At 48.6% G+C, this 14,247-nt stretch overlaps 1 protein-coding gene across 2 annotated transcripts in view; it reads left to right on the top strand.

The window, feature by feature from the left end:
* ssh2a (slingshot protein phosphatase 2a) overlaps positions 1–10,986 on the top strand; it is a 44,802-nt gene extending 33,816 nt beyond the window's left edge. For both annotated transcript variants that reach the window (XM_052524422.1, XM_052524411.1), the window contains 13 exons: positions 793–905; positions 1,762–1,826; positions 2,007–2,134; positions 2,235–2,300; positions 2,399–2,464; positions 2,619–2,813; positions 4,831–4,924; positions 5,019–5,147; positions 5,305–5,351; positions 5,476–5,622; positions 7,034–7,234; positions 7,367–8,456; positions 9,039–10,986. In XM_052524422.1, the coding sequence (XP_052380382.1) occupies positions 793–905; positions 1,762–1,826; positions 2,007–2,134; positions 2,235–2,300; positions 2,399–2,464; positions 2,619–2,813; positions 4,831–4,924; positions 5,019–5,147; positions 5,305–5,351; positions 5,476–5,622; positions 7,034–7,234; positions 7,367–8,456; positions 9,039–10,511 (3,814 nt within the window). In that variant the 3' untranslated portion in view covers positions 10,512–10,986. The remainder of the gene's footprint in view (positions 1–792; positions 906–1,761; positions 1,827–2,006; positions 2,135–2,234; positions 2,301–2,398; positions 2,465–2,618; positions 2,814–4,830; positions 4,925–5,018; positions 5,148–5,304; positions 5,352–5,475; positions 5,623–7,033; positions 7,235–7,366; positions 8,457–9,038) is intronic.
* The last annotated feature ends 3,261 nt before the right edge of the window (positions 10,987–14,247 follow it).

Below are 14,247 nucleotides of genomic sequence, written 5' to 3'. Positions count from 1 at the left end.
ATGAGGCTGGCTGTATGGATCAGTACGTAGGGCTTAGCATAGTAGCAGCTCACAATCAAGACACACTTCACATGGGGGTCAATAAGGCACAATGGTAGCCTAGTCCTGTATGGGGTCAATGGTAGCCTAGTCCTGTATGGGGTCAATGGTAGCCAAGGCCTGTATGGGGTCAATGGTAGCCTAGGCCTGTATCAGTCACTTGACAGTCTTCAGTAGGTCTCCTCGCCCTCTAATATGAGTTAAGGTCAGTGTGCCACCATGTGAGAATATGTTTGGTGCTGTGCAGATAGTGGAGATGTAAGCTACACACTCGTGTCTGTACACACACACACACACACCATCTCCATCACCTAGTAACCCTTGTAGATCGCATGACCTCGCCTCTTGTTCTAGTGTGGTGATGGTGTGCTATGTACTATAGTTAACGTGATTATGTGGTACCACAGAGGAGTGACCCTGCACATGAACTCCCACAGCGGGAGCTCTGCTCCATCTGAGCCAGTTGTGCAGGGGGGGGGCTCTAACTGACCCTCAGCCCCCAGCTGTTAAGGGGATGTGGCCTGGCCAGAGGGGAACATTGTGTTCTGTGCTGGAGTGCACGTGGCTCTGTCTGTTTATTACATGTAGTTACACCGGGTTGTAGCTAGCGCCTGGACCACGTTGTTGTTGTTGCTATTCAGACTGACTTATGAAAAATGAAGCTCTGTGTGTGTGTGAACCTCTAGCCCGGAACATTCTGTTAGCCTCAGTCTCTGGCCCCTCTGTGACCCTGCGTTTTCTCTCTCCAATCAGCATCAGCGACAGCTTCCTGACTGTGAAGGGCGCCGCAGTCTTCCTGCCTCGGGGAAATGGCTCCTCCCCTTCCTCGGCGCCCGGCACCAGCCAGCGGCAGAACAAACACACAGGTATGTCCTCCCACTGTCGGACTGACTGACAATAAACCAGCAGACAAACACAACCATAGGACAGGGGTGAGTTCAATAGGAAAACGTTGTGGAACGTTCATGATAGAAATGCCACACATACGGCCAACGCGATTCCTTACTTTACATGTCAGTGATGCCTGTCTGTTCAGCTCTTTATAACATAGGCTATTTCGATCTGAATGTTCCACAACGATGTGTCCTGCTGAACGCGCCCCAAAACTCAACACAGACTCATGGGAAACTGACACAGCCCCAACATGAGGCCTAACCATGGTGCTGCTTATCGTTGGAATGCAGCAGGCATTCTGCAGTGTTGAGGGAACCAACCCTTGCTCTGTTGTGTAAGTCACCAGAGCAGAGCTGTCCAGTTCAATTGACTGTTACAATATGACACCGGTGGTCCACTGACTGCACGTTGCCTTGCCATAGAGTTGCTATTTAGGCAAGTGTTTTTCCATACCAGTGTCCTCGTGCTCAAGGGCAGAGATAATTGTTGTAACTCTCTGCTCCGCTGGGTTTGCTCTGAGATTTTCCCTAACTCTGTTAGTGGTATGTACCAGCCCTAATGTTTTTTTTCCCTTTATTTTCAATGACGAATGTCCTTTTGGCCCTTGTAGTAGTAATTGTGAAGGACACTTCGTGTTTCTTTGGCTGCTTTCGAATGTAAATGTTTTTTTTTTTTTAGTTTCTTGTGTCGTTTTAATCAGACACTGTGTTTTGTATGCCTGTATAATGTGGACTGACTTCCCCCAGGGGAGTAGTGTGTAAGCGCAGATGGTATGCAGGGTGTACGACTCTGCTCGTGGACTGATGCTCTTTCTCTCTCCTCCCTCAGGTGACCTCCAGCTGCACCTGCAGACCATGTTCACCGTGCTGCGGCCAGAAGACAACATCCGCCTGGTACGTCATCTCTCGCGCTCGGCGCCGCGCTCGCATACGTCAAGCGCAAATGTCATATTCATGACGTTTCAGTCACATGGCAGACAAATGAGTCTGGGGACTATTCTGACGAATACTTCCAAAATGCAGAGCGTTTGACCTCATCCCTCCTTTTCTCTCCCTCTCCCGTCATCCCATAAGGCTGTGCGCCTGGAGAGTGCGTACGCTCAGCCTCAGTGCACGCGCTACATGGTGGTGGTGTCCACCAATGGGAGACAGGACACGGAGGAGAGTGTGGTGCTGGGCATGGACTTTGGCTCCTCAGACAGGTTCGTAGTTAGTCCCACTGCATGCAGTGTGTGTTAGAGACCCACATCTTTTGGAGTTGTGTGTGTGTGTCACTTCTTTAAAAGCTGTCTCCTCCTGCAGCTTATGCACAATGGGGCTGGTTCTACCCCTGTGGAGCGACACACTGATCCACTTGGATGGAGATGGGTAAGAAGAGCGATACGACACCCGTTTCCTCCTCCCTGCGTTTACTGTCATTATTCTGCCCAGTGGGACTGTCACATAACCTGTCTGTGTCTCTGTAGGGGCTTCAGTGTGTCCACGGTCAACAGGGTCCATGTCTTCAAACCGGTCTCTGTCCAGGCCATGTGGTGAGCGCTCCTCCTGTCATCAGTCCCTGTTCCTCAGACTTTGGACCCCCCATCGCTGTCTTCCTCTATACTTGTCCCCTGTTTTGTTGTTTATCCTGTTATCATGCTTTTTCCCCCTCTTCTTACCTCTCCACCTCCCCCCGTTCCCCCCCAGGTCTGCCCTGCAGTCGCTCCACAAGGCGTGTGAGGTGGCCCGCTGTCACAACTACTACCCCGGCAGCCTGTTCCTGACCTGGGTCAGCTACTATCAGAGCCAGGTCTCCTCTGACCAGGTCTGCATCAACGAGTGGAACGCCATGCAGGACGTCCAGTCCCACCGCGCCGACTCGCCCATCCTCTTCACTGACGTGTGAGTGTACCACTCAGACACACACACACACACACACACACACACACACACACACACACACACACACACACACACACACACATCCATATTAAGCAACTGTGGTGAGGTCTTGTGGGGGTTAGGTCAGCTGGACTCACTAACTTATCTCCCAAAGAAAACAACATTGCCCAATTACGAGTGCAGTGCTGATTCCCTTGTTGCCACGACACCCAGCTTCAGGCAGACCTTCTAGTACCCCTGCGACCTTTGCCTTAGAGACCAGAGGTCAGACCCCTCAGAGCTCTCAACATTACCTGGTTATGACCGAGGTATCAACAATCTGCTGTAGCAGGAGGATGCAGCTCTGGGTTTCAGGTTGTATTAACCCGGGGAAATCCCCCACCCAGTCGCGGTCACGTGTGCCTGCTCGGTTAGGGGGGCCTTTCTGTAACGCCGGAACTCGGCTTGCGTGCCAGCAGCGTCTAAAATAGCCCTCTCTCCGTGACCACTTTATTTCTGCATTTGAAAAAGTAGCGAGACAGATGGGTAGACGAGCGGACGGATAGACAGAAGCAGGTGGGCAGTTGGAACGAAGGGGAGGATGGAGGGGTGACTGAGTTATTGAGTAGAGATAATACCACTTGACATGCTGGGAGACGTTTTAAGGAGAGGAAAGAACTGAGTGCCACCGAGGCAGGGGAAAGAGGTCAAACTCAAAGCGGTTTAAAGGTATTTTCCTGGAGAGATGAGGAGAGTAAAGCCTCTCCCTAAGCCTCCGCAGTGACATCAAACGTCCCAGCTAGCGTTAAGGCGCGCCATGCAGGCACAGTGGAAAGACGTGCACACACACATACACACACACCCTGGTTAGGCTTGAGTACTGTGCACACACACATAAAGGCAGACTATGCTAGTGTTGTTATTAAATCCTGTTGGGGTCACTGCCGAAGCTAAGATACCTGTCGATGACAATCAGACATAATTTGCCCTCGCTCTTTGCACATTCCTTCTATTCAGTATTGAGGCCATGCTCTGATTTTACCCAGATTTGTCCCTTTAAAATATGCATGTATAGCGTGAATGTGTGAAGTTGGATACAGTGTATCGCTTACGACTGTAGTGTGTTGGGGTCGATTTCAATTCAGGTGGTCAACTGAAATTCCAATGGATTCCAATTCCGAGTTTACTTCTGGAATTGACTGAGTTAAAATTAAATTGATCCCTACCCTTGAGTTCATTTGTGTGTGTTATTCAAAGTGGTCAGGGTCTCATGGCAGAGCCAGTAACCCAACCCCGGTGGTCGCTCTGTCTCGTCCTGGAAAGTTTCAAGTGTCCCAAGTCTCCAAACCCTTTCCTCAAGAGGTCAATCAAGTCTTTGTTTCTATAAACAAGCTCTTTCCGATGTTCCAATAAGGACGTGTCATAATACTAATAATAAGCGTGACGGGCCATCAGACTGGGACACAAAAGCCCAACACACCTGTTGCTGCTGCTGCACAATGTTGACTGTTGTGTGATCTACATTACGGTGTGAGTTGTGACGAGAGGTGATTTGGTAGGAGCGGGAGCGAGAGATCGCGAGGGGGAACAGACGAGGATAGAGGGAGGGAGTGAGCGAGCGAGTGATTGGGGGGGTGGGCACTGAGGGAGGGGGAGAGGGAGGGAGTGAGCGAGTGATTGGGGGGGTGGGGACTGAGGGAGGGGGAGAACAGAAGCAGGGTCTCATGGGACCTAATCAGGGCATGTTTCCCTTAGTGCTGCGCAAGTGGCTAAATGTGTCCTCAAATGCAGTTAGAGAAGGGAGGACAGGGACTCATTATAACAAGAACAAATGTGGACTGAGCTCTGTGGTTTTGTATGATATGGAGAACCTGGGGCACGAAGTGGCTTTAGTGAGTTCCTCTAAGTCATATTTAGTGTGGTGTGTCAAGCTGTTTTGGGTGAGAGGTAAATTGAGCCCCCGTAACCCTCCGAGGTGGACTGAGAGGTGTGTGTGTGTGTGTACTGAAGGTGTGTTTTTTTTGTTGTGTGTCCACAGGCCCACAGAGAGGGAGCGCACAGAGAGGTTGATCAAGACTCGCCTCCGCGAGATCATGATGCAGAAAGACCTGGAGAATGTCACCTCCAAAGAGGTGGGTTACAGGCGTCGACGCACGCACACTACCGGTTCTGGTTCGAACAGGTTATGTACGGGTTCTAACGGGTTCTCTACTGGTTCCTCATCAGATTCGCACAGAGCTGGAGATGCAGATGGTGTGCAACCTTCGGGAGTTCAAGGAGTTTATTGACAACGAGATGATCGTCATCCTGGGTCAGATGGACAGCCCCACAGAGATCTTTGACCATGTTTACCTGGTAAGTACATGGTCAAGGACTGTGGCACCCTATTGCCTGTATAGTGCACTACTTTTAAGTCGTCTTACTCTTTTTGTCCCTTTTTCTGCCTGTTTGTCTGCTGATATCTCTAAGATTATCTGTCGAGTTTTGGACTTAATTCTGTATTTGTATCCAGGGCTCTGAGTGGAACGCTTCAAACTTGGAGGAGCTGCAGACCAGCGGGTAAGAGACCATTCTGACTTGTCTATCATCAATGTCAGACTGTTGGTTACTGTGACAGTTGCATCACAGTTTCAATACTGAGTAGAAGTTCCAACGAGTAACGTTCTCCGTTTCACTCCTTCAGTGTGAGGTACATCCTCAACGTGACGCGGGAGATCGACAACTTCTTCCCGGGCATGTTTGAGTACCACAACATCCGCGTGTACGACGAGGAGGCCACCAACCTGCTGGAGTACTGGAACGACACCTACAAGTTCATCACCAAGGCCAAGTAAGAGCTCTGATATGATGCACTCTATTCGGTGTCCTGGAGTCTCTAGAAAGCCATCTGTCAAAGAAAATGTAGTATTATTGATTATGTTTTAAGAGGATTCGCTTTAATTTTGAGAATGTTTATATTAAAATGTCATTTTTTGCATATTTGATTTTAGCATGGTTCTTTTTTAGCTATGTGAATGGTCTTTACCAGGGGTATTCAACTCTAACCCTGCGAAGTCTGGAGACAGCTGGTTTTCTGTTCTACCTGAGAATGAATTGCACCCACCTGGTGTCCCAGGTCTAAATCAGTCCCTGATTAGAGGGGAACAATGAAAACAAGCAGTGGAACTGACTTCTAGGTTCAGAGTTGAGTTTGAAGGCTCTATACCATAACCATGAGACACTATATCAAGATACAATACTGTACAGTGCGTTCGGAAAGTATTCAGACCCCTTCCCCTTTTCAAACTTTTGAAACGTTACAGCCTTATTCTAAAATGGATTAAATAAATAAAATCCTCATCAATCTACACACACTACAAAGCGAAAACAGGTTTTTAGAATTGAAAAAAAAATTGAAATAACTTAAGTATTCAGCGCCTTTACTGTGAGACTCTATTATTGATTATCTTTGAGATGTTTCTACAACTTCATTGGAGTCCACCTGTGGTAAATTCAATTGATTGGACATGATTTGGAAAGGTACTCACCTGTCTCTACACACCTGTCTCAGAGCAAAAACCAAGCCATGAGTTTGAAGGAATTGTCCATAAAGCTCAGAGAGAGAATTGGGAGACTTGTCAGGATTGAGGGATAGATGAACGGAACAAACCTGCTCAGGACCTCAGACTGGGGCAAAGGTTCACCTTCCAACAGGACAACGACCCTAAGCACACAGCCAACATAATACAGGAGTGACTTCGGGACAAGTCCCTGAATGTCCTTGAGTGGCCCAGCCAGAGTCCAGACTTGAACCCGATCGAACATCTCTGGAGAGACCTGAAAATAGCTGTGCAGCAACGCTCCCCATCCATCCTGACAGAGCTTGAGAGGATCTGCAGAGAAGAATGGGAGAAACTCCCCAAACACAGGTGTGCCAAGCTTGTACTGTAGCATCATACCCAAGAAGACACAAGGATGTAATCGCTGCCAAAGGTGCTTCAACAAAGCACTGAGTAAAGGGTCTGAATACTTATGTAAATGTCATATTTTATAAAAGAGATTCTTTTTCTACACCTGTTTTTTCTTTTTTATTATGTGGTATTGTATGAAGATTGATGAGGAGAAAAAATAATTGAATCCATTTTTAGAACAAGCCTGTAACATAACAGAAATGTGGGGAAGGGGTCTGAATGCACTGTATGTCATCAGCTTGTCCTCTTCACGCCCTCTACTCTAACCCGTGCTCTGTGTTCCCCTATTAGAAAAGCAGGGGCTAAGTGCCTGGTCCACTGTAAGATGGGTGTGAGTCGCTCGGCCTCCACGGTGATCGCTTACGCCATGAAGGAGTACGGCTGGGACCTGGGGAGGGCCTTCGACTACGTCAAGGAGCGTCGCGGCGTCACCAAGCCCAACCCCTCCTTCATGAAGCAGCTGGAGGAGTACCAGGGTATCCTGCTGGCCAGGTAGAGACACACACACAGCTCTCACATCCTGGGACACACAGACGACTGGATCTGCAGTGACCTCTTTTCCAGTTTAAATGATGGAATGAAGAGAATTGACCGTTTGTTATTTTCCTCCTCCTTTCTCTGCAGTAAGCAGAGGCACAACAAGTTGTGGCGCTCCCACTCGGACAGCGACCTCTCAGAGCGCCACGAGTCACTGCTGTGTAAGACGCGCCCTCACAGCCACACCTTGGGCCGCTCGGACACCCACAACAACATCGGCCCCACCCCATCACTGCAACGCTTCCTGCTCCAGGCACTTGGCGCCGCCAATGACCCTAACAACAAGGCCGAGGGCTCCCACATCTCAGACACGCAGTCGGAGCCCGTCCGACTCACTCGCTCACACTCCCACTCCCCTGGCCCGTCAGCGTCCGACGGTCTATGTGACTCCCGGGAGAACCGGTCTTCTCGAGGGCGGGGACCCCGTCAGGACCCCTTCCTCCCGCCGCTGCCTGCTCCGCGGGCGGCTACGGTGGTGCCGGAGGAAAGAATGGACAACTCTGCTCTGGCGGTGGTGGCTGTGACAGTGCCAATCACCGCCGTCCCCCATCCTCCCCCCTCACTGCATATCCTCCCTCCTTCTCTCATCCCCCAGCCACTGGCCAAATCCCTCCATCTAGGTTTGAGCACACAGCTGTCCAGTCCTGTGCCTAAACAGAAAGACCAGAGTGTAGCGCTGACCCTGGATCTGCCTGACCTCAGCAGCTCAGAAGTCGTATCTCAGGCCACCCTGGAGTCCAGCGACGACTCGGACACCTTGGGATGCTCCCTGTCAGACCCGCTGAGCGAGAGGGGGGAAAGTGTCATTATGGCGTCCCCAGGGATCCCCATGGCCGTGAGCCCACTCACCGCAACAACGCCTCTGTCTTTAGGACCCTACGCCAATGATGACAACAACAACCCCAGTTGCGGCGGTGACAAAGACACTGTCCTCGCTAACCCTGTTGACACCACATGTGTTACCTCGTCCTCCAACCTCAGCACAGACAGCATTGACTTCTTCAGCGCCCGGGAGAAATTCCTGGGCCTGTCCCAAGACGGAAGGACTCGGATTCTTTCGGAGCAGATGGCTCAGCGGACGCCTCAGCCGCGGTGCCCCAGCCAGGAGCTGCAGCCGCTGTCCCCCGAGAACCCTGCTGGAGCACTGCCAGTCACAGAGGAAGAGGAACAGGGAAAGGTGAGGTGGCCATGTTTTTTGTGTTTTTATTTTTTTATACATTGAAATTACTTCGAATGATGAACGCCAGCCTCCTGTCTATGGTCTTCATGGCTCCACAGCCCTGCTGAGAGTTACTGAGTGGTTAACAAGATTACAGTACTCAATGGAGGCAGTCAATCGAACGGATTATGATCAAATCCATTGGATAGGGAGGGGGAAACACAAGGATGTCTTTGGGGATGGTTTGTACAATACTGCCACCTATTGAAAGTTCAGTTACATTATGATCAGTTTCCTTTGCTAATATGTAACATCAGGTGCCCTATGTATCAAGCGTCTCAGACTAGGATGGCTGATTTGGCATCAGTTTTGCCTTTGAGATCACAACGAATAAGATTATATTGACAGGAGGAGCTGATCCTAGATCAGCAGTCTGAGACAGCTGTTGTCTACAGACTTTGTGATGGTGTTCTTTTCTTTCTGTAAAATGTATTTTAGAAGCTTTTAGTGATGCTCCAGCATTAATACAAAGGTAACTGTGCTTAGGTATCATTTAAAGCAGACATTCAAACCATTCTCTCTGTTCCGTCTCCATCTCAGAATTCCCCCCATACGGAGGACTGTAGCGACCGATCCAGTCACGCCAAAGCCTCGCCGCCTCCCCATCACGACAACGGCGTGTCAGTCCGCCATATCGTCACAGAGATAGAGTCCATATCCCACCCCCCGGCAGCGACGCCCCTCTCCTCCGCTCAGCCGGCTCCCCGCAGCCCCCAGCAGATGTGCCCAGATGACCAGGACGAGGTGGCACCACTGACCTCGCCCTCCTCCTACCCACAATCCCCCTCCACGCCTCCCTCGGATTGGCCGGCCGGCTCGGTGCGCAGGGCAACCAAACAACTGGAGCAGAGGCTGAGGCAGGAGCTGGACTTAACTCTCAGCAACATGTCTACCCAACGCTCCCCTCTCAACTCCCCCAGTGCAGAGTTTCACCCCACACCCTCTCCTCTCCAAACGACAAGCACGGACTGCCCACCCCTCCTCGCTCCTACCACTGACTTCCCCCCTGCTCCTGAACAAGGAAGAATACTGAACGAGGCTTTCACTGTGTCTGCAGAGCCCAAAGGAGACACAGAGTTTACTAGAGGAACAGAGGAGGGAGGGTTGGTCGTCTTAGACATGGACGTTGCCCCAGAGCCTTCCTTCTCTCACTACCTAGACGCCCGCAACACCCATAAGCCAATCCCAATCATCGTGTGCCCGTCTCTGGAGCCATCTAGGGCCCAGCTCCGGGCCTCCCCTGCACTGCTGTGGCTGGAGGGGGTGACGGCCCTGGACTCAGACACGGATCGCCCCTCTCCTCCCCCGCCCCACCACGGAAGGCTGGCCCTGGCACGCAGCAGTGAGGAGCTGGAGAAGATCCAGGAGACCCTGAGGGAGCTGCAGGCCTTCCTGTATGAGGCGGGGGGGCTGGGACTGGGGGCTGGAGAGAGACCTGGTCAGGGGCAGCATCCGCTCCAGGGCCTGCATCACAGGGAGATGCCCTTGTGGCAGAGGGCCATGGAGATCGAGGTGCGGATCCGCCAGGCGGGCCTCACACCCCCCTCCTTGATGAAGCGCTCAGCCTCGCTGGCTAAGCTGGACTGCCTGGAGCTGTCAGCCAACGACCTGAGTGACTGGGACCTACGGCCCACCACTGCCAGCCCTCATGGACCCCCATTCGTGCCCACCCCTCACCCCCGCTCTCACCATCACCCCAGCTTAGAAGATGTCTCCAAAAAGCAGCGGGTGTTGTCCTGGAGCCCCCCCACCACACCCAGGGCCCCCCTAAAGGGGGTGTACCCACTGGACCCAGACAGGACTGATAGGGGCTCCCAGATTGCATGGAGTGATCCCCCATCTCCCTCCTCACCTCCATTTCTTGTTCTTCAAGGGGAGGAGCTAGAGACAGACCTCTCCCCCCAGCTCACCCGCACCCAGTCCCCGAAGAGTGGGAAGAGTCACCTGCTGCGGCGGGTCCGCAAGGCTACCGACAAGAAACGGACTGCCACTGTGCTCTACAATACCATGTAACCTCACTACACTCGGCCCTAGGCCGAAGGTGTCTGAGTGTGTGTGGGGTTGCCTCGGCCCTACATGTGCACTATGTTCCAGACTGTCCCCCTTGGGCCCTTGTCTGTCGTATGTGTGCACTGACAAGCTGTGTTGGACCCTATGTAATCTGTTAGTGTGGACTTGTGGTCTGTGTATGTTCAGGTGAATGCTGAGTCTGTGGAGGTATGTGTGTCTGTGCCCCCCTTATGGTTTCTAAAACAGCTGCAATTTCTACAACTATAATTAGTGGGCTGTTTCTCAAACAACATGCACTTTACTCTTGTTTTTATCTTTTTTAAAGTTGTTTTTACCTGGGGAATGTTTTTGCACTGATTCTATGGTAGCCTGTCTGTGTGTGAAGAGAAGTGTAAGTCACATCCTTTATTCTTATTTTAAACGAGACAGTTGTTTTTTTTATCCTGTAGCTGTTACCTATTAAATTTTTAAAAAAATACATGACTCCTGTGATTCATGATTGAAATCAAGAGTAGTTTTATTTTTTAAAGAGTTCTCCTGTGTTCAGTTGTAAACGTTGTGGAGCATTGTTGATAGAAATGTCCTGAACAGAGACGACATGGTCGCTTATTCTACATGTCAGAGAGGTGTGTTTGTTCTACGCAACATATTTCTCTGTGAACACTGCTCAACGTTGTGCCCTGCTGAACTCAGCCCAGGTTTCAATGGCTCTGCCTTATATTGAGGATCTGTCTTGACGTCCCCCATGTGGACAGGACAGGAAGTGCAATGTTAGGCCCAACGTGTTCTGAGGCGTTCAGGAAATAGCAATTGGAAAAAGCACCAACTCAAAAATATCCAGCATCTATCTACATGTAAGTAATGTTTCCCTAAGGTAGTGAAGTCTGCACTGCAGAATATTTAACACTGACAATTTGACTTCCCTGGTTCATCGGTTTAATTAACATCGTCTGAGATTTAGGTTGCCAGCCTCCCAGATGATATAGTGTCTGATATACACAGGGTGCTGTCATATTGGAAAGCTTTCAAAGAATCTACCTTGTGAATGAAATGTACAGCCTGCCCCTACAACGCAGTAGTTTAACTCAAATGTAGAAATATTTGTGAAATGCTACACTAAAACATTTATAACGGGTTTATTAAGAAGTTCAATATCCCCGATGTAAACGTGGAGGAGTGTTCCAAATGAAGAGCCTCATCCTTGGTGGAGATGTTTGGTTTAGTGCCCTCCAAATGCATTTGGGATGGATATGTTATTTATCCTCCTACCTCTAAAGATTCTCCACACGTTTACAGAGCTGAGCCCCTCGTACTGTTTTTATTCGTTCCAGAAAAATCAGATTTGTTTTTAAAGATGAAAGTGGTTGTGAATGCTGCTCAAAACAGCCTGTCTGGTTCCTGGGCTTGTGCTTTCACTTCTCAGTCATTTGGTGAGCTGGCTAGGAGATGCTGAGCTACGTAGGAAAGTTATCACCCAATGATGTGTATAAACCCTAGATTGATGTGTAAATGGCCAATGAGTGGTTTGAAGCCACCGGCTGCCATATCGGTACTCCTCCATAGGAATGAATGGGAATCCTACAGTATTTCAAATGTTTCAAGGACAAAATTACATGTATTTAAGAATATCTTTGTTGTAGTGAGGATAGTAACATTACTGCTCAATAGAATGTTTATATATATTTATATACAGCACCAGTCAAGTTTGGACACCTCATTGAAGGGTTTTTCTTTATTTTTACCATTTTCTACATTGTATAATAATAGAAGACATCAAAACTATGAAAGAACATATTGAATCATGTCATAACCAAAAAAGTGTTAAACAAATCAAAATATATTATATATTTGAGATTCTTCAAAGTAGCCACCCTTTGCCTTGATGACCGCTTTGCACACACTTGGCATTCTCTCAATACGCTTCACCTGGAATGCTTTTCCAACAGTCTTGAAGGAGTTCCCACGTATGCTGAGCACTGAGTTGGTTGCTTTCCCTCACTCTGCGGTCCAAACCATCTCAATTGGGTTGAGGCCAGGTCATCTGATGCAGCATTCCATCACTCTCCTTCTTGGTCAAATAGCCCTTACACAGCCTGGAGGTGTGTTGGGTCATTGTCCTGTTGAAAAACAATTGATAGTCCCACTTACACCATCACATCTGGTTTGGGCTATCACTGCAGAATGCTGTGGTAGCTATGCTGGTTAAGTGTGCCTTGAATTCTAAATAAATCACTGACATTGTCACCAGCAAAGCCCCACTACACCATCCCACCACCTCCTCCATGCTTCACGGTGGGAATCACACATGCAGAGATCATCCGTTCACCTACACTGCGTCTCACAAAAAGACACGGCGGTTGGAATCAAAAAATTCCAAAGGACAGATTTCTACCGAATGTCAATTTCTTGTGTTTCTTGGCCCAAGCAAGTTTCTTCTTATTGGTGTCCTTTAGTAGTGGTTTCTTCGCAGCAATTTGAACATGAAGGCCTGATTCACACACACTCCTCTGAACAGTTGATTTTGATGTGTCTGTTACTTGAACTCTGTGAAGCATTTTATTTGGGCTTCAATTTCTGAGGCTGGTAACTAATGAACAGAGGTAACTCTGGGTCTTCCTTTCCTGTGGGGGTCTTCCTTTCCTGTGGTGGTCCTCATGAGAGCCAGTTTCATCATAGCACTTGATGGTTTTGCGATTGCACTTGGAGAAACGTTCAAAGTTCTTGAAATCTTCCGGATTGACTGACCATGTCTTAAAGTGATGATGGACTGTTGTTTCTCTTTGCTTATTTGAGCTGTTCTTGCCATAATGTGGACTTGATCTTTTACCAAATAGGGCTATTTTCTGTATTCCGCCCCTACCTTGTCACAACACAACTGATTGGCTCAAACGCATTATGGAAATAAATTCCACAAATTCACTTTTAACAAGGCACACCTGTTGATTGAAATGCATTCCAGGGGACTACCTCGTGAAGCTGGTTGAGTGAATGCCAAGAGTGTGATGTCATCAAAGCAAAGGGTGGCTACTTTTGAAGAATCTCAAATATAAAATGTAATTTATTATTTCTTTAACACTTTTGGTTACGACATGATTCCATATGTGTTATTTCATAGTTTTGTCTTCACTATTATTCTACAATGTGGAAAATAGTACAAACAAAGAGAACCCCTTGAATGAGTAGGTAACTTTTGACTGGTACTGTAAACGTTCAGTTCACATAATATAATTTAAAAATATGTATTAAGGAGACTGTAATATAATATACTTGTCAAACACAAATGTAGACATTAATAAATGCATTTCTATAGATTCCAAAATATTTTACAATGCAGGTGTACCTAAATGGCGGCACCTGTGTGTAATCTAGGATTAATACTTATCATTGGTATCATCTGACTGCAGAGATACAGTTTGTGTTCATTTTGTTAACAGGTAAGTTGACTGAAAACACATTCTCATTTAGAGCAACAACCTAGGGAATAGTTACAGGAATGAGCCAGTTGGAAGCTGGGGTTGATTAGGTGGCCATGATTGTCAGATTGGGAATTTAGCCAGGACAACAGGGTTAACACCCCTACAATAAGTGCCAGGGGATCTTTAGTGACCATAGAGGGTCAGAAGGACACCCGTTTAACATCACATCTGAAAGACAGGAGCCTATGATGGGCAATGTTCCCAATCACTGCTGTGGGATTTGTTTTTTTAGACAATAGAGTGCCTCATATTGGCCATCCAAT

Source organism: Oncorhynchus keta, chromosome 1, assembly GCF_023373465.1.
Source record: "Oncorhynchus keta strain PuntledgeMale-10-30-2019 chromosome 1, Oket_V2, whole genome shotgun sequence".
Lineage (NCBI taxonomy): Eukaryota > Metazoa > Chordata > Actinopteri > Salmoniformes > Salmonidae > Oncorhynchus > Oncorhynchus keta.
Note: the sequence above shows the minus strand (reverse complement) of the source record. Positions and strands in the feature narration are given on the sequence as shown.